An 18,681-nucleotide genomic window follows, 5' to 3' on the forward strand; every position below is an offset into this window, starting at 1 on the left:
TTTGTATACTGCTCAGATTGTTATTACTTTAAAATACTGTATCTTTGTAATCCTAGCTTTTTCTACCTCATCTTTATTTTAAGATTAACCTTAATACATTGTCTTAATTAGTTACTTTATACTGTCTGATCTACCAATCTACTCACTCGAATATTTTCTTGGTCACAGGAACGTTGAAGAAAAATGTAATTCTAGAAGCTATGAAAAATAATGAGTCACCCATATGAAGCCAAAATCGTTTACTGAGTAGATTATTGCTGGCAATAAGATGGCTTTAATAAAAAAAAACAAGGCCCAGTTTCACAGACAGGGCTTATTTTAAACCAGAACTATGCCTTATCGTGCAATTAGGATATAAATCGCTTTTAAAAAGTGAAGTGAAAGTGACCTATTTGTCAGATATGGTGACCTATACCCGAAATGTGACCTCTGCATTTAACCCATCCAGAGAGTAGTGAACTTGTAAGGTGCCTTGCTCAAGGGCACCTCAGTCGTTACCCGTCGGCCCTGGGAATCGAACCGGCAACCTTCTGGTCACGAGTCCGACCTTCTAACCATTAGACCCTCTAACCGACTTCCCCCATAAAATGCTTCAGTAAAAACATTACTGGTGTGCATCTTGAGACAAAGCAATGGCAATGGTATATTTTAAGGTATGTCAGTGCATGTTAATTTCAGTTAAGACAACACAAACTTTAATTTTAGTCTGGGACTAGTCTTAAACATTGTCTGTGAAACCGGGCACAATACTCTTATCTGCACTTTATCATGCTGTTGTCAAAAAGAAGTGGCCTGGACACAAAACACCTGGACACCTGGTTGTGTTGTCCTCTCTTAAGGGTAGAGATAGGAGGAATGATACAACGTAGAATGTTAATGTCCTCCAAAATTGACTAAATAATAAAAGGGACAGTTATACACTACTGTGTTTTAACCGTTACAACAATACTTTCTTCATCTCTCTCCATTCCTAAAAAACTATCAATCTGTTGGACGTTTGTTCTGGTGGCAACATCGCTTCAATCCAAAGAATAAGCAGAAGAGAGGAAAAAGATGACGTCGTTTGTGGGAAAAGTTACCAGGTCAGAAATGGTCATTTTCATCTTTATTTAGATGAGCTAGAACTATAGTGCTTTACGTATAGTAAATAATGAATGCCACTCGAATCCAAGTGCCAGTACAACATTGGACACGACGAACCGTGTAACCATTGAAGCAACGGCTCTGCATTGAAGCTTTCATGCTTATTGGCTCCTGATGTGGCGGCTGCATGTGAAACGTGTTGTGTGGACGTAGAGCTGATCCTTTACGACGCTTAGCTGAAGACATGGGCCTGTGTAAGCTAAAGGACGGGAAGTTATGCTAAAATCGTCTTCAAACCCAGGTTTCCCGAATGGATAGTTGGTGGTAAATCTTCGCGAACACATCAAAAAACTTTGAACAATGACTTTACCGGGGATCTTTACATTGGCGCTGTTTTCCGGGCTGCTTGCTATTCAGCCAACATTAGCATGGGACGCTGACCTGGAGCTTTTCGACCTAGTGGAGGAGATCCCACAAACCTTTTACGAGTTCTTGTCTGTGAGCCAGGTAAGACTGGTTCTGTATTTATCTGCTGTTTGTGTCGTATCACGCTTTATCTCGGCTGTTTAAATCATGTCTATGTAGTTAACTTGCGACATGCAGTTACTAAAATGTATTACAACGAGACGTTACCAACGTAGAAAACATCGCAGTGTTGCATCCACCGCGTTTATTATCGTTTTTATCATCTCGTACAGCAGCTTAACGTTTGCTCAACGTCTCCTAACAGCTTTTCTACACAGGGAAGAGGCGAATTGCCTCTGCCTGCTGCAGAACCTGGATGGCGGTGACCATTGTGTAAGAAATCCCCGGGCTGTGGGCCTAGACGCCATCAAATGACGTGTCATTATTCAGCACATAGTCTAGTGTTTCAGCTCAAACGATCCGTTTACTGATCTGATGTCATTTCACAATTCGGTGAATAAAATATATTTAATGCACTAATGATCCACAAGTCCGCGTGCTTTTGCCACCATAACAGCTATTCTTATAAAACGTCCGCTTATCTTTTCAAAACCACCAGCTGTGATTCAGACATGTGGCATAAATGTTACAATGACGCCAGTATACGTTTGGTGAAAATGCATTGAATCCTCAAAGACTTGGCTCTGAGAAATCCTACATATCTCAGTTTCTGTTTTCTCATAGGATGCATCTTCCTCTGAAATCAGGAAGGCATATAGAAAGCTGTCTCTTACATTACATCCAGATAAAAACAAAGATGAAGATGCAGAAAACCAGTTTAGGCAGGTGAGTGTTTTAAGCCATATAACGTATAGATCATTTTGATCATTTGCATTCTAGACTTGTCATTTCTTCCATCTCTTTCTAGTTAGTTGCCATCTATGAAGTTCTAAAGGATGAGGAAAGAAGACAAACGTGAGTCATTTTATGTTTGTCCTCGTTGTGACTTGTCTTTGGTTTCTGTTTCTCTTAGACACTGTAAGATGTCCATCAGAAATCCTGTCTAATGCAATGAGACCCAGTTGGGCTTGTCAGTAATGCTTGCAGAATAATGTTGAAAAGAGACACTATAGACACCGAGTTTAATCAAATGACACCGAGTGTCATTTGATTAAACAAAAAGTGTATATTGAATGAAAAGTGGTTTTAAAAGTAGATTACGCCTAGGAGTACTTTCTTACAGGTAACTGTACTACATCCACAGATATGATGACATCCTTGTTAATGGGCTGCCGGATTGGAGACAGCCTGTCTTCTATTATCGACGTGTTAGGAAGATGAGTAATGGAGAGCTGGGCTTCCTCCTCTTCCTCATTCTGACAGTGGGTCACTATGCGGTTATATGGTCCATCTACCTGGAGAAGCAATTGGTAAGCAGTGAATAGTTTTATAGACTGTTTCAAAACAACAACATAAACGTTACTGCACATGCACGCTTTTGTGGCCCAAACCTAACTTCTGGTACACAGTCCCTGTAGATTATTTCTGAAATCAAGCAAAAGAAACAACACGTAAATTATATTAGATGGCGAGTTAAAAGTATGTCTAGCCAGTATTATTTTGAGTTCCAAGGAGAACTGTCAATTGGTTAAACTTAATGTGGTTAAACAATGTTACACGACCCATTCAACAAATAGTTTATGTAATAACATCCAATAAAATTCAACAAATTATTTAACACGGTAATTATATAATAAAATACTAATAAAAATAATATAACTTGATTAAAATAGTTTTTTATTAGCCACTAGCCAGACCGATAAACAAACACAGACCGGAAGTTAACTTCGGGACAGGTGTGAGTGTCTGATGAAACCATCTATACCTTAGGAGTTAGATATCTTGGCTCCAGATAACGCTTAATTTCTTCTCAGGATGAACTTCTGAGTAAAAAGAAACGAGAGAAGAAGAAAAAACAAAGCAGTAAAATAACCGAGGAGATTAAATTCTTGGCACAGGAGAAAAATGAGAGGTAATCTAATCTCATACCACAAGATACAAGCTTTCTTTTTTGTTTCGTAAGAAATATTAACTGTGGTATGTAAAGTGTAACCTTAAATCTTAAATTTGCTTTTTCCAGATCTGACCGGCCACACTGGCATGACATTTTGCCTCTCAAATTAAGCATCTGGTTGTACTATTCTGTGAAGTCTCTCCCTCATATTATACAGGTACGGTTCTACCGGATTAAAAACACTTGTACTCTGTGGTCTTTTCACTTTGATTCAAACATGCATCTGTAACTGTAATTTCAGGATGTAAAGCAGTATTACAAAGAGTATAAGGAAATGAAATTGAAAGAAAAGGAGGAGGCAGAGGCTCGGGCTGAGCAGGAAATACAGCAGAGTAAGGCCATGATGTGATCGCTGTTTACATTTTGACCTCTGTTCATATTGTCATACACGAGTGTAATGGAAATTTGCTTACCGAGCTTTAATAATATGTGGTGATGGGTGATTTCGGTCTGCAGAAGAAAAACGGCCTAAGGTAAAGAAACCTAAAGTGGAGTTTCCAGTCTATGAACCTTATACAGATCAAGCCTTTCTGCCAGCGTATGATCAGGGAACTTCTATTGAAGATATTGAAGATCAAATGGATGACTGGTTAGAAGAAAAACAGCAGAAGCAGAAGAAAGTATGTACTCATCTCTGTTGAAAGGATGTTGATAACTGAAAGTGTTTCGTTAACTAATAGCCAGGGATGATTGCAGGCTCATGAGTGGACAGAGGATGATCTCAGCCAGCTTTCCCGCTGTATGGCCAAGTGTCCTGGTGGAACGCCAGGACGGTGGGAGAAGATTGCTCACGAGTTAAACAGATCAGTGACTGAGGTGAGTGACGTGGGCGACCTTAAAAATGTTTAAGGATTTTTTTTTGTGCTCAAATAATGATTAGGAAGTAGATGAGAGTACTTGATCAGGTGCATTCTTAAAGGCATAGTTGACCTAAAAATGAAAATTCGGTCATTATTTACTCGCCCTCTTGTCAAACCTGTATAACTTTCTTCTGCAGAACACAAAAGATATTTTGAAGAATATTTGTATCGGACAATGAAGGTACCCATTGACTTGCAATGGTTTTGTGTCCATACAATAGAAGTGAATGGGTACTGCTGTTGTTCGGTTGCCAACGTTGTTCAAAATATATTTGTATGTTCTGCAGAAGAAAGAAAGTCATGCTGGTATGAAATGACAAGAGGGCGTGTAAATGATGACAGAACTATCCTTTAAGTAGGGATTATATAAAAACTTTGTCGTGAACTACTATTTATTTATACTGTTAAGTGATTAAAAAAAGCATAATTGGGAAAAGCAGTATTCTGTAAATAATAATAATAATTCTGTTTACATTCTGCTCATGTCAACTTGAAAATAATAATGAAAATAATTGCATACAGGTCACAGCAAAAGTGAAACAAGTCAAAGACTGTGTTAGCAGTACACCAGGTAGATTTGTTTCAATATATAAATTTCAAATCTATTGTCCCCTATTGTCTCTGTAAATAGTTTGTAAGCTATCTCTACATTTTGTCTTTATACTCAGGGCTTGTGAAGCTTTCTGAACTGAAGGGTGGCACTGTTGTAGGCAAGAGTTCCAGAGCAGTGACGGTACCAGACAGTCTGATGACCCAGCGAGAGGAGCCGGAAGATTTCGGACAGTCTGTTGAGGGAGAGGACTCCGAAATTAAAACATTGAGAAAGCGGACAAAGAAGTCAGGGAGCGCGGTATCTGGATTGACGGATGAGAGGGTAAAAGGGCGTAGACAGAAAGACTTTGACCCCACAGCTGTGGATGATGACAGCGAGGATGAGAAAAAAACACCTGCTACGAAAGACAAACCCAGTGCTGCTGATGATGTATGGACACAGAACCATCAAAAGCTCTTGGAGCTGGCCTTACAACAATACCCACGTGGCACCACTGAACGCTGGGATAAGATTGCTAAAGTGGTGCCAGGAAAAACCAAGGTGAGCTTATACTCTTTAGCATAGATATTCTTACCCACACCCTTGTTTCAGACCATTTGGGTTTGACCTTTTGTTCTCCTGTGATGATCATTATTTTTTTACTTGTTCAGGAGGAGTGCATGTCCCGTTTCAAACTGTTGGCAGAGCTGATTCAGAAAAGGAAACAGGCTAAGAGTTGACTCGTGGTCTTCAGTATTTCACAGTACCTCTCACCTGCTTGTGATGTGCCTTAATGCAACCCTGAGTTATGTTGCCAGACTATGTGCCATGTTCAGCCGAGCCTGAAACGTCAGCATTACTATTTGGAGAGATTCATATTTGAGAATTATCACTTGAAGCTGCACATTTAATGAAATAAGGTTTTATTTATTTTAGAATCTTTTCCAGGTATTAGACTCTATTGTATTTGTTTCTCTATGCAACCAGAGGAGCAGAAGAGTCACTTTTTAATGTTTTCTTTCTTCGCTTGACATGTTGAAACTTTGTTTTTCAGAAGCACAGTGTTGTGCTGCGATCTGTCATAGTCATGTTACAACATAAAGTATTGCTTGCAACCTTTCAAGGTGTCATGGTCTTCTGTGGTCACTATTACTTAGTTTCTATTACTTTTAACCTACTGCTTGAGTACGTGTTTTATTTGGTCATTTGTGTATTAGGAACATTGTTTGGAGGCTTTGAATCTGACACTGACAGATTTGAATAAATTTAAACGGCCATTTAAGAAATGAACATTGACAAAACTGTTTTACTGATGCCAAAAGATATGGGAATCATTTTTAAGTGTTTACTACATGTCAATTTTTTTGATAGATGACATTTTATTACTATAATTTTGTTAGGGAAAATCTATTACACTGAAGATTACATTAAGGAATAAGGTTCAATTTAGTCCATATGGCTGGGAGCAAACCGGATTAAACTGCTTTGCAGAGACTGCCATCTATCGATTATTATAAAATAGCAGGTTCACGTTACACTGTAAAGAATGAGAAGTTGGATCTTAAAACTAAACTTAAAAAAATACTTTAATTGGTAACACCTAAAAAATTAAGTTTGTCCAACTTATATTTAAATATTCAGTCATCTAAAGTAAATTTAAATTGGAAAACTTAATTTTTTAGGTGTCACCAATTGTTATATATTTTTTAATTTGATCCAACTTTTCATTTTTTCAGTGTATGGGAAGTCAAGTGATATCAAATATTTAAAATTATATCAAATATTAAATGTTAGATGACTATTAATAGTAGAATAGAGAACATTTTATTATTACTTGCATGTGTGTTCTAGTGTAATTACAGACTTGTCAGATTCTTGAAATATCTAAACTATTTCTAATTTTCCACATTTTTACCTTCATTTAATAAACAGATTTGACAAATATTTTTTAGATAAAAAATGTAGACAACGCAAGGCAACGTTGACATTTGCTAGAGCAGAAAAACGTGCAGAACGGCAGAGGGCACTGTCGTACAAGGTAAAACTTTAATTAGCTTATAAATGTATCTTTATTTTACTCTATTTTTAATTTTGTAACACAATGACTATGCAGACTGCCACTGTACTGCAAGTGGTAGAGCAAGGTGACCCTGTCTACACACCTTCTAATATCACAACCAACTGGCTTGAGCCAGGTGTAGGTTATTTACTGGCAGATCTTCTTTACAGATGAATAGTTCTCCTACCTGTGCAAGACAAAATGGGAAGATCAGAGTGAGAAAGCAGTATGCTTAAGCAGTTAAAATGTATTCGTATACGTTTTCTTTTAGTTCAACAGTGAATGTAGATTTTCCTTTATTTTATTCTGAGCATTTAAAGGTTTAGTTTTGATTATGGAGAATAGTCGTTTTTGTCTGCTGCTGTAAGTAATGTTTGTCTGGTCCTGTTTATTTTCAGCAAATCAAATAATGGTTACTATAGGAAAAATCTGATTTTAGAGATGACATTTGCTGGCTTTCCCTTACACTCACATGAAATTAAATTTATTTATATTCCATTCTTTATTTTTTCTTTGCATTGCATTTTTTACATTCTTGTCTGTGGTGCGGAACATCCAGGAACACTTTCAGTTTCACTGTGTTGGGACATTTATCTTCTTTGTCCACTAAAGAAACCTTCTATTAAACAGCTACAGTAAGATACAGACAAAACCATACATTGACAGGTGACATCACATATCTTTTAATACTGCTATTTTAATCTTTTTTATCAACTTACACTTAGAATTCACCTAAATAACGTATCATACAGTAGGCCTACATTTTAAAATGTATAAGAAGTTTTTACTACTTTAATGCCTACAACATTCCCTAATGCATCTGTGTTGTGTCAGTGCTTTAAGGAAGGTAAAGTAAATGGGAAACAGTACAAAACCCTTTAAATGAATTAAATGTGACCAAGACTCAATTTCAAACTTCAATACAATCTTCTCTTTGTTCTATGACAGGACTGTTTCACATATTTTCATAGAAACAAACATCTTGTCCAGCAGATGTCTCTCTTCGCCTTCCAAACGTATTTGTTTACGGAAAGGAGTGGGGTGGGACTTGTGCGTGGTTACAAAATATAAAATAATTTAAAAATCTGTTTATATCTTTAGTAGAATTCAACGAAAAGATCAAGTGATATCCTCTCTAGGCAGTCGTATTGCGCTTTGAGTTTTTATTAGCAAACTGCATCTCTAACTAGCTTGCTAACTTTATTACGTAGCCATCGAAATAACAACAACGTGAAGAAAAGTTTGTTTTAGCTTCAGAAATACTTCCCACGTCCTCGATAAAACTATGTCCCTCATTGGGGATAGCAAGATATTGCGTATTTTCCTCATTGTCCTTTCTCAAGTTGCTTACATTGCTACTTTGTTCATCAACGCGCTCGCAGGATCGGGAAAAGGTAGGAATCGCACTGTTTTACTCACGTATATATTTTACAGAACAAAATCGATCGTATTTACGTCAGAAGCGCTCAAACGAACTATTTCTCATCGGTTTTAAAGGACCATTTACGCACAGCACAGGAAATGTGTCGGGCAGATACGACACAGAAATCACTCCTGCTGGATGGACCTTCTCTATATGGGGTCTTATCTATTCCTGGCTCTTTCTAATGACCATATATATCCTGACTTGGCTCTGCAGAAGGTACCACACACACACCCTATATATCAGGACTTTCCTTACAATCATTGTTTAAAAGTCACAACGTTATGAAATATATTGTAATGAAATATTTAGGTTGTATTCAAGGCCAGCAATCCTGCCCTCCGCATTCTTTGTCTCATGGATCATCAACATGATTTTAAATAGCACGTGGCTTGTCTTGTGGGACAGAGTGAGTTTGTTAGTCAACACATTTTCAACACAACACACAATTTTTAAATTTCAGATGAAATAACAAAAAATACTACAAACGTGCGTTTCTTTTCTTCTCCATTCAGATTGATGATCGCTGCACTGATAGTTCTAGCACTGATCGCTTTTACCAACTATTTGCTCATCTTATTTTCTTGTGTTGGTCTTCGGGCCAATGGATCCTGGCTCAAACAGAACCACCCAAAAGACCTTATCTGCATCATTGTGCTGGTATGCATTAAAATTACAATTGGCCGTGCTGTAGCACACACACAAAAAAAACATGTTGGGACTGACTGCAGGTTGTGTACCTCAGGTTCAAAACGGCATTGCCACTTATGCAACATGGACAACCATCGCCACTTTGCTTAACTTCACTGTTGTGTTGGATATGGCATCAGTTTCGCCAACAAATGCTGCTACCGCTTCTTTATGCATACTTCTGCTTGAAGTAGTGACATGGTATTTATAATTCATTTACTGTTCTGTTGTGCATTTATCCTTTGATATATAATGCATGGTTAAAGTTATTAGAACTGCATGTTGTCAAAACTATATTTCTTTGTTTTCCGCAGGTTTATTATTGAAAACTTTGTAATAGAGAGACATGTGCGCTACATCCTCACTGTTTACCCTGTCATCATTTATGCTCTAATTGGAAACTTGAGCAAGCATTACAATGCAGCAGATCCTGGCCGGAATGCAGTCTTTTCAGGTAAGACAATGATAAATACATCCATCTCTTTGTAGTTAACCATTACATATTATTTAACTAAAGCGTGTCAAGAAGATCCCACATAAAGATCTTGCATATTAAAGTATAATGCCCTGGTTTTATTTTTCACAGTGGTGTTGCTGGTGGTGACCTGTATTGTGTTAGTGGTGCGAGTGGGGCTGGTGGTTTGGAGACACAGGACTCTGCCTCTGTTCCGTGAAGTCGGCGCTGAAGTCCTGATGTCACCAAATAGTGGCGCTGAAAAGTAACAATGCCAATGCTTGTAAACGCTCGTGGAACATCTAAGTTAATGTGCATTAAACGCTAAAACGTACCTATGTGATAACCTGAAGGAATATTTGATCAGCCTATTAAGATGCTTTAGAAAGGATTGTTGTTGGGTCATCGGTCATGCAGAGTCTGTAATTTATGTGATATTCTGTACTGTATTGTACAGATTAAATACAGTAACTAATCCTGAACACTAATATTTGTGAGTTACATATATATCTGTATTATACCTCACATTATTTGACATCCACAGTTAATTTGTCGTCTGTTACTTGCTTGTTGTCTGGGTGAATTTAAGGGGATCTGACTTCATACATCCTTTGGCTAATAGACTTACGTGTCTAAATACTTGCTAGAGAAATTATGTACCATTTTATATTTGTATGTAAACATTGTATTTGCTTAATAATTTTATACATAAATTTATTATAATTTCTTCATACTTATAAGAAGGTTTCTACACTAATGTTTAAGAAAATAATCACAATACATGCTCTTTTGTTAATGTTTCCTTAAAACAGAGACCAGAGTAAGAGTATTTCTTAAGGATGACTTGCGTGTTAACAAGATGAATGACTCATAACAAACATGTCTGAAAACACTGTGTCGGTTCAGTTTAAGTGCATGGGAATCCACCTCAGTGTGGCTGAAAAGCTGCTAATATCTCTGGGCTTTCCACAGGCATTAATGAGACATTCATTGTTTGCACAAAAACCTGCGTGCCTTGTAAAAATAAAACCTTCTTTAATAGTCTTCTTTAATTTGGTGTGGAAATGAACTGAAGCATCTTGTCATGCACGTTGTTGCCCTTTGGAATGTGTGCTTTAGCTGGCAACAGCTGGAACAAGCTTGACCAAGTGTACTTTGGCTTGTTGCCTACATGATAAATTACTCATGAGAAACTAAAAGACAAATAAAGGACTCCCGGGAGATTAGCATCCTTTCATCAGAAAGGATCAGACAAATTTTATATTTTAAGAATGCTTCCTTTTGTTATGTTTACATGTCATTATTTAATGATGGTCATTCGTTTACAGTTAAGACTTCTGAGACAAATGGTGCATGCATTTAATATTTTGAATTTATAAACACGTGCATGCACATCTACTCTTTACAAAGAAGTAAAAGGAGCTTTCTGATTAGCTCTGTGCCATTAAATCATCGATATAGCTGGATGATATGAAGACAGTGCTAAGTGGATAATCGTTAATGTTTCTGTTTTGTAACAATGGGTTTCTTAGAATTGATATTTAGGTGTGAGTCACCTATGACACATGAAAGTAAAATATTAAAATCAGTCATTTAAAAAAGCTGGCTGTATTTAGATCTTGCAAGGTAGGGCATATTAAAAAAAACTTAATATTGAATTTATTTTAGACAGAAAAAACACATTTTCTAACAGTTTATATACAGATAAATTGGCTTCTTTAATTGACAACAAATAATATATATTTATTTTCTTTTGCATAATTTTATAGTTTATTAACTGGTCTAAATAAAAAAGACAGTCCTGCTAATTTTCATCCCCATAGTACTTTTGAAGTGCATCTATATTACAGGATTCCATGTGATGTACAATAAATATCAGGACGATATCGATGACCCACATGCAGAACAAAATGTAGCGAAACCATTCAGCGTTGTCTTCAATATGCATGAAAAAAGAAAAATCACAAATTAACATGATAAATGTGCTTGGCCAAAATGTTCCCAAAATGTTGATATTTTCATGTCCTTACAGAGTGCTGCATAAAACGAAATCATATATATTTGCTATTACTGTATATATGTAAGGTAGAAAGTATTCACATGAGCAAGAAATGACAACTACATGGTTCACAATAGAACAAAAGCAGTCAATGGATTAATTTCTCACCAGATATCCACATTTCTCCCATATCTTCTCAAAGAGAACCTGTAAAATTACAGTCGATTTAGAGTTTGAATGTTCTTTTAAAATATATTTATATATTTTTGTTGCATAAATATACCTGTTTGAAGATTTTGTAAAAGTTGTTGTACTTTAAGTTTAAGACAGTAACCAGCCAGAGTTGACAATCAACAAAAGTAAAGTCTTAATGCCCGCTTGAGGTTTTCTATAGTATTTCACTTATAGCACACTTCCTCTGTAAAGAGTTTCCTGTTTCTCCTGAATGTTCAGTGTGAGATGTAGAGTCACAACCTGCTTTTAAAAATGTTTGGTCAATCCTTATTTGGGGTCAGGTCATAAAATCAATATCCATCAAGTCGAGTCATAACATCACAGCATTAAATTGACATGTTTGTCAGTTATGAGGTTACTGTAATATGTTTCTTGTCAACTATTTGTGTCTCTTCCTCATTCAAGCGGCCTCATGATACAACAACAGCAAAACATATTGAGCTGACTGAATAACAGTATAGCATCCAATTTTGCAACACCAGAACAATCCACTAAATTGCCCCATACACAATAAGCCTTTGTCAATAAATACATTTCAAAGCTGTGTTAAAGCAGGTGACTAAAGAGAATCACTTCTAAACATAATCCTTCTTGTCTGTGGAAGAACATCAGGGAAATCCCCCTATAGGCAAATATACCAACCATTACAGAAATTGTGGTTTTGCAGTCTAAGCTAACAAGTCATCTGCTTTCATATTTAGCTGTACCAGGAATGACAAAAAAGCAATTATTAAAGAGTACATTCCTCAATATTTTTAAGGGCTTATTTTGGTTTATGGAGTGTCCGACAACAAGTTTATGTACATACATAATGTAAAAATACTATGATTTCGTAATAATAAGCAGTTTTTATTACCTTACTTCTTGACTGACTCTCAACTGGAGAGAGGCCTACTGGGGCTACTGCTCAAATGATTCGTTCCGCGAATCATCTGTGTAATCTCCGCCTTTCCGCCAGCGTAGTCTGATCTGATTGGTCAGATAGTGTAGTCTGCTGTGATTGGTCAGATGTCTAGTCTGCTGTGATTGGTCAAATGGTCTAGTCTGCTGTGATTGGTCAAACGCGTTCAGCATGTGTCGCAAATGGACCGCCTATCATTACTGCGTATTACGGTTTGCAGGTGGTTGGATATTAACAGTGTATAGAGAGAGATGGCGTCGATTTTACCTTACCAGTTCGAGCCCGAGTCTGACGAATCATTCTTTAATCCTTATACAGATGCCAGTAAGAAAAAGGACTGTTTTAGACACTTCTCTTGTAACAGTTAGTTATCACGGCATACAGTGTACGGTGTTCGTATCTTCAGATGTTATTATAACTATAGTACACCACGCAGTTCTTGAAATAAAGACTTTGCGAGTTAATATGGTTGAACACTTACATTAGCGCAACGAGTTTATAGCTAACGTTAGGTAAACAAACAGTAACAACCCCAAAAATAACGGTAACGTTAGCTAAACACAGACATGAGATAACGTCACACAAATTTAATTTTAAGTAAAGACAAAAATAAAGAGTCACACTTACAGGTTGTGATTCGGTGGAGCTTACAGGTCCAAATAAAGTTGGTATTGCAACATCTTTTAAGGAAAGACGTTTAATGTATCCTGCAGTAAAGGCGCCAAGATTGATGAAGCAATCTTCGGTAAAATGACGCGCGCAAAGTAAAACGTTCGGTTTATACTCCTTTGGTGTCGTTTGAAAAATAAATAGTAACCATTTTTTCCTCAGAAGTTCTTCCTTTGGTAGTGAAAATAAGACTGACTTAGTTTCACTACATAGAACACAGCTTCTCTTAGACATGATGCACACGTCACGAACGAGCTAGTACAGTGTTTGGGGAGGAGAGAGTTAAGTTTTCGCAGTCAGTAGGCGGGGATTTTTCTAGTGACGTAGGTACATTGTGGTTAAAGATTCGGACAGGTCATGGCTTGTTCGCGTGATTCAGAGTCGATTACCTTTTTTATAAGCTAATAACTTTGTTATTCGTTCACCTTCGGATTTACAACTTGGCAGATTGCTTACATTCAAACACGGCAAAATTAAACACTTCATGAAATGTATTTTTTATGATCTCGAGGAATGTACTCTTTAAGATGCAGCGACTGTGCTAAAAGAATCCTTGCTACAATGAGTCATTGTATTTTTAATGAATGTAAAAAGCCTTGACACGTACAGTATCACGCATGATTCTGGTTTCAATCAATAAAATCAATATTTCTGATTCTGGAAGACATTCATGTACTTCACTTGGTGAAACACTCACAAGAAACAGCTGCAAGCAGCATTGTTAAAGGGATAGTTTGCAAAAAAAATAAAATTCTGTCATCATTTAGGCTACTCATCCTCATGTCATTCCAAAACTTGATTGACTTTCTTTCTTCTCCAGATCACAACAGAAGATATTTTGAAAAGAAATGGTGCCCTAACAACATTGAGGCCCCATTGACTTCCATTGTTAAAAATATATATTTTCTCATGTTCCACTGAAGTTAAAGTCATACCAGTTTGGAATGACATGAGGGTGAATAAATGGTGACAATATTTTTATTTTTGGGTGAACTATCCCCTTAAGTGTATGTCTCAATGCATTAAAAATCATTTGATTAAAAAATAATTTTATTCAGTTGTCCTTATCAGGGTGTGCAAGCTTTTGGTTGTGATTTTTACACTGGCACACCACAGTATTCCTTACATTGAACAGGTTACAACTTGCGCTGAATGTCTTTTATGCAAACTGCAGGTTTAAAGTTAATTAAATAAATGCTATCGAGCGTGCACATCTCTGCTTTTATGACAAAAACTATGCATTGCATAGTACATTTTCACATTCTTCACATCTTTTTGTGTGAAACAAAGATTGCACAAGGAGAGTCTTAAAGAGTAAATATGTTGTGATTTTTAAGGTCCTACTTTGGTTTATGGAGTGTCCAACAACAAGTTTACATACATACACGGTGTAAACACTTTCATTTTCTAATAATAGGCAGTTATTCTTGTACCTTACTTCTTGACTGACTCTCAAATGATTCGTTAGGCGATGCATCTGTCTAATCAGACAGACGCAATTTTTTTTTGAAACCGCAGCATTAAGATGGATAATGTATGTGTCTGTGTATCTGGCTCCAGTGATTTGCCCCTTTTGGGGCAGAAGGAATACATTTTTTGAACTTGTGACAGATTTGGATAGAGAGATTTACACCCTTTACATTATTTCCATATACTTTTTAAATATGCATGCTGTTGTTTTCTCACATACTGCACATGTATATTGTGGACGCTGACTTGACCAGCCCGTTGACATTATTGTTTAATGGCTTTGTCTTGCTGGGAAGCAAATCTTCTCCCAAATCAGAGGTGCCTGACTTCTTCACATTGTTTCTAATACATGTCCTTTTGCCTCACAAACCTTTCAGGGCCTGCAGTATAAAAGCATCCCTGCAGTCAGATGCTGCCTCCTCCAGGCCTCACAGTGGGGATGGCATGCTTCAGTGTTTTCTTTACGCTAGATATTTTTTTCTGACAGTCAAAAAGTTCAATTTTAGTCACAGCAGACCACAGAAACTTTTTGAATTGAAGTTTCCTGCTGGCCTTTCAGCAAACTGTAAATATTACATGTTTTTTTAACAATGGCTTTCTCAGTCATCATCACCACAGTTTGAAACTTCTTAAGAGTTGGCATTGGTTTCTTGGACTCTCTCACCAGACTCCCTCAGTCTGCCATATATTACAATTTAATTATTGATTTAATTGTTCATTTCTTGACTATTTGGTTTATATATTCAAAGACTTGTATTTAAGTTGGTTGTGTTATATTTCTTTTCACTGCCCACATATGATTTACCATGGAGGTAAATTTATACTATAGTTAACTGAATCCTGCTGATTACACACAGGTGAGATTCTTGTACTTATTGTAATTTCAAAATCCATTGGCTGCACAATTGATGGTTTATATGTGTTACTTTAGGCCACTTAAATAATTATTTCTATTTTGCATTTTATACTACAGTATTTTATAAATGATAATAGATTTGCAGGATACCATTTCACTTTCAAATGCCAGATTTGAGTTCATGTGATTTAATGCATTTGCACTCTAAACAGCATCACAAAAGTAATCTCATAAAGTATCTGCCAGACAACACCATTGTCAGTTTGATTACAATATTTAAACTAGCGCTTAGAGTTGAAACTCATTGTTACTCGATTATCTAACTCTACGCACAATTAGGTGTGTAGTTTTTAATAACTAAGAAGGGATTGCTGTATTCCAGTCATTCCTATAGGGGGCAGTGCAGGGTTCCGTGAGTTTAAAGTCGGCATGAAATGATAAATGATCATTTTAATTGTTTTACACAGTGGTGAAGTATTTATTATAAATTATTTATCCGTGCACATCATTGTTTTTTTCAATTCATTTGCACTTGTAATCTTTAATCAAAAACGTTAACCTCCTCCCCCTCTCGAAACGACCTCTCTTCACTTCTGGTCAAGAGGAATGGCGCTAGGACCGGGCTGCAATGATTGACAGATTGCAAACAGTCTGACAGACTGGCGTTCAAATCTTTCACCTTTTAACGATCCAATCAGTTGGCGGTGGATGAAATCAAGTCCCGCCCTACATTTTTCTAATTTCAGAAGTCGTTTCACTCATACGTCACGATACGGAAAAAATCGCTACTTCCGTTTCATGCCGTTAAATGATTTATCTGTGCACACCATTATTTTTTCAAAATTAATTTGCAATTTTAATCGTTAATCAAAAACATTAAGCTCCTCTCCCCCTCTCAACAACAACGCTTCACCACATGACGTAAGCAACAAAAAAGAGGTAGGACTATACTCACTGTCCAATGGCCAGGCATTTTTAGCCCTCCCCTCCAGGCCCAACTTACAACAAACCAATCAAAAAGGGAAAGGCAAAATAATGCCCCGCCCTACATTTTTTTTCAAATTTCAGAAGCAAAAAAGAAAAGAAATCAATCGCAACTTCCGTTTGATGGTGACTTTAAGTGACAGTATGTAGTGCAGATGAACAGTGCAATGTATAAATAGACAAGACTGTACAAAAAAGACAATATACATTATACACCTATGCACAGTATATACACAGTAAACACAAGATATACACATTAGATGTTGAATATACAAATTAAATATGCAGGTGCACACATGAACGTGTATGTATGGATCAACCACATACTGTAGGTGAGATTAACACCATTGTCAGTTTGATTACACACAGTGCAGATATAGGTTCTGACACATTTCGAGTGAAAAGGAATTTTAAAGGAGAAAATTGGTGGGCGTGGCTTGCGTTTTTCACTGCGAAATGATTGGATGTGTAAAAAAAGCAGTTGCATTGATTTTGAAACGAAACTGGCAGCAGACTGACAGTTGAAGGGGAGGAGTTAACGGATGCTTGGGCCAAGTCGTCTAATTTACGTCAGATAGTCATTTCAGGGCGGAAGTACATTTTCAGATTTTAACTGAAGATTATGAGGGTACATGAATTTTAAAAAGAAAATGACCCATTGATAAGCAATTATAAACGCTGCAATATTTCATGAAAAGATAAGAAATGTAATTTTTAATTTCACTGGGACTTTAAACAGGATATGGATGGGCTGTAGAATCCTGAAGTGATAGATGAAACATGAGATAAGAAGTGCAATATTCCTTCTCCATCATTGTGTTACAGCCAAAAGACTGTTTAAATTCAACCTTTCCACATTTTTACATTTAGACTGACAGTATTGTCTGTCCTGTCACACAGACTAATATAATTTAGTAATGTGTATGAAATGTTCTTGAATGTATTTTGTTTGCTAAAGTCAGAGTCATGATAAATGCATTTAATCCATCAGAAAAGTTAAACAAACTGCAGTTCAGAAGTTTACTTTCTTCGCTAAAATGGAAGTAAGAAGTGCTATTAAGGATCGTTTGAATTCCAAATTAAGTTATTGAACAGAGGAAAAAAAGCACATTTTAAACTTTTGCGGTAACATATAGCTCTATCTAATGTTCCAGCGCTTTAATTCCATGGATAGTGGGATTTTATGGCATTCCACTTAGCAGTAGGCCTAACTCTTCCTGGCCACTAAACAACAGCAGAATGCCATTTCAAATAAAAACCTAATGTTATTTTTTCTTACCTTACATCTGTATGCTGTACATTTAAACTCACTGTTTTTTAAACAAGAATTATGCTGAAGTCGACTGGGATTTAATGAAAGGCAAGTTTGTTGTGTATAAAACACCATTTGTTTCATCCACTAATGCCACTAGAAATTGAACAGTTTTTGCATAAATTGTTGACTTTGTATTTTCTTCAATAGCCTATTCTTTGGTTGTAATATTATTGCTCATGAATGGTGCATTTTCTTGTGCTGGGGTAGCACATCATAAAGTCAATACATCTTTGCAGTACATGATTAATCTTAACGGATGAAGTAAGCAGACAAGTTCAAGAAAGATAAAAGATCTTAGATAATGTGAGAGACCGATAAAAAAAAGATGAAAATCAGTTCTTGAGGCCATCTACTACACTATTTAATCTAGACACCCTAGAAATTTTTGTCTGTGGGTTATACCACACAGCAAAATCGTGTTATAAAAGCTCAAATTAACACTCAGTGTATATATAATCACTATCGAAGTGTGGATTATATATACACTGTGAGAGTTAATTTGATCTTTTTTAACATTGGCGATTTTGCTGTGCAGGTACATTCACTTACCTTTTTGGTAGCTTATTTGAAAACAGAATGTGTAGTTACTTCATAGTTTACATAGTAACCCATGCTCTGGTTTGCTTTTCAAAAGAAACACATCTTTTATTAGTTAAATAAGTAGAGTTAACTT

At 36.5% G+C, this 18,681-nt stretch overlaps 2 protein-coding genes across 2 annotated transcripts; both read left to right on the forward strand.

Annotated features, from left to right (window-relative positions):
* The first annotated feature begins 1,056 nt into the window (after nt 1-1,056).
* dnajc1 (DnaJ (Hsp40) homolog, subfamily C, member 1) lies at nt 1,057-6,073 on the forward strand. The gene is made up of 12 exons (XM_057333220.1): nt 1,057-1,590; nt 2,233-2,334; nt 2,417-2,463; nt 2,753-2,918; nt 3,423-3,520; nt 3,629-3,719; nt 3,804-3,894; nt 4,019-4,182; nt 4,259-4,378; nt 4,945-4,993; nt 5,091-5,515; nt 5,626-6,073. Exons 1-12 carry the CDS (start codon nt 1,444-1,446, stop codon nt 5,692-5,694), a joined length of 1,569 nt encoding a protein of 522 aa, XP_057189203.1. The 5' UTR covers nt 1,057-1,443; the 3' UTR covers nt 5,695-6,073.
* A 1,965-nt stretch (nt 6,074-8,038) lies between these two features.
* Nucleotides 8,039-10,794, forward strand: si:dkey-29d8.3 (uncharacterized protein LOC556220 homolog). Its single transcript, XM_057333229.1, has 7 exons — nt 8,039-8,407; nt 8,511-8,655; nt 8,749-8,853; nt 8,952-9,096; nt 9,182-9,327; nt 9,441-9,580; nt 9,713-10,794. The coding sequence occupies exons 1-7, from the start codon at nt 8,299-8,301 to the stop codon at nt 9,847-9,849; spliced, it is 927 nt and encodes a 308-aa protein (XP_057189212.1). The 5' UTR covers nt 8,039-8,298; the 3' UTR covers nt 9,850-10,794.
* Nucleotides 10,795-18,681: the final 7,887 nt, after the last annotated feature.

The sequence above is a fragment of the Triplophysa rosa genome, linkage group LG5, assembly GCF_024868665.1.
Source record: "Triplophysa rosa linkage group LG5, Trosa_1v2, whole genome shotgun sequence".
NCBI classification, from domain to species: Eukaryota; Metazoa; Chordata; class Actinopteri; order Cypriniformes; family Nemacheilidae; genus Triplophysa; species Triplophysa rosa.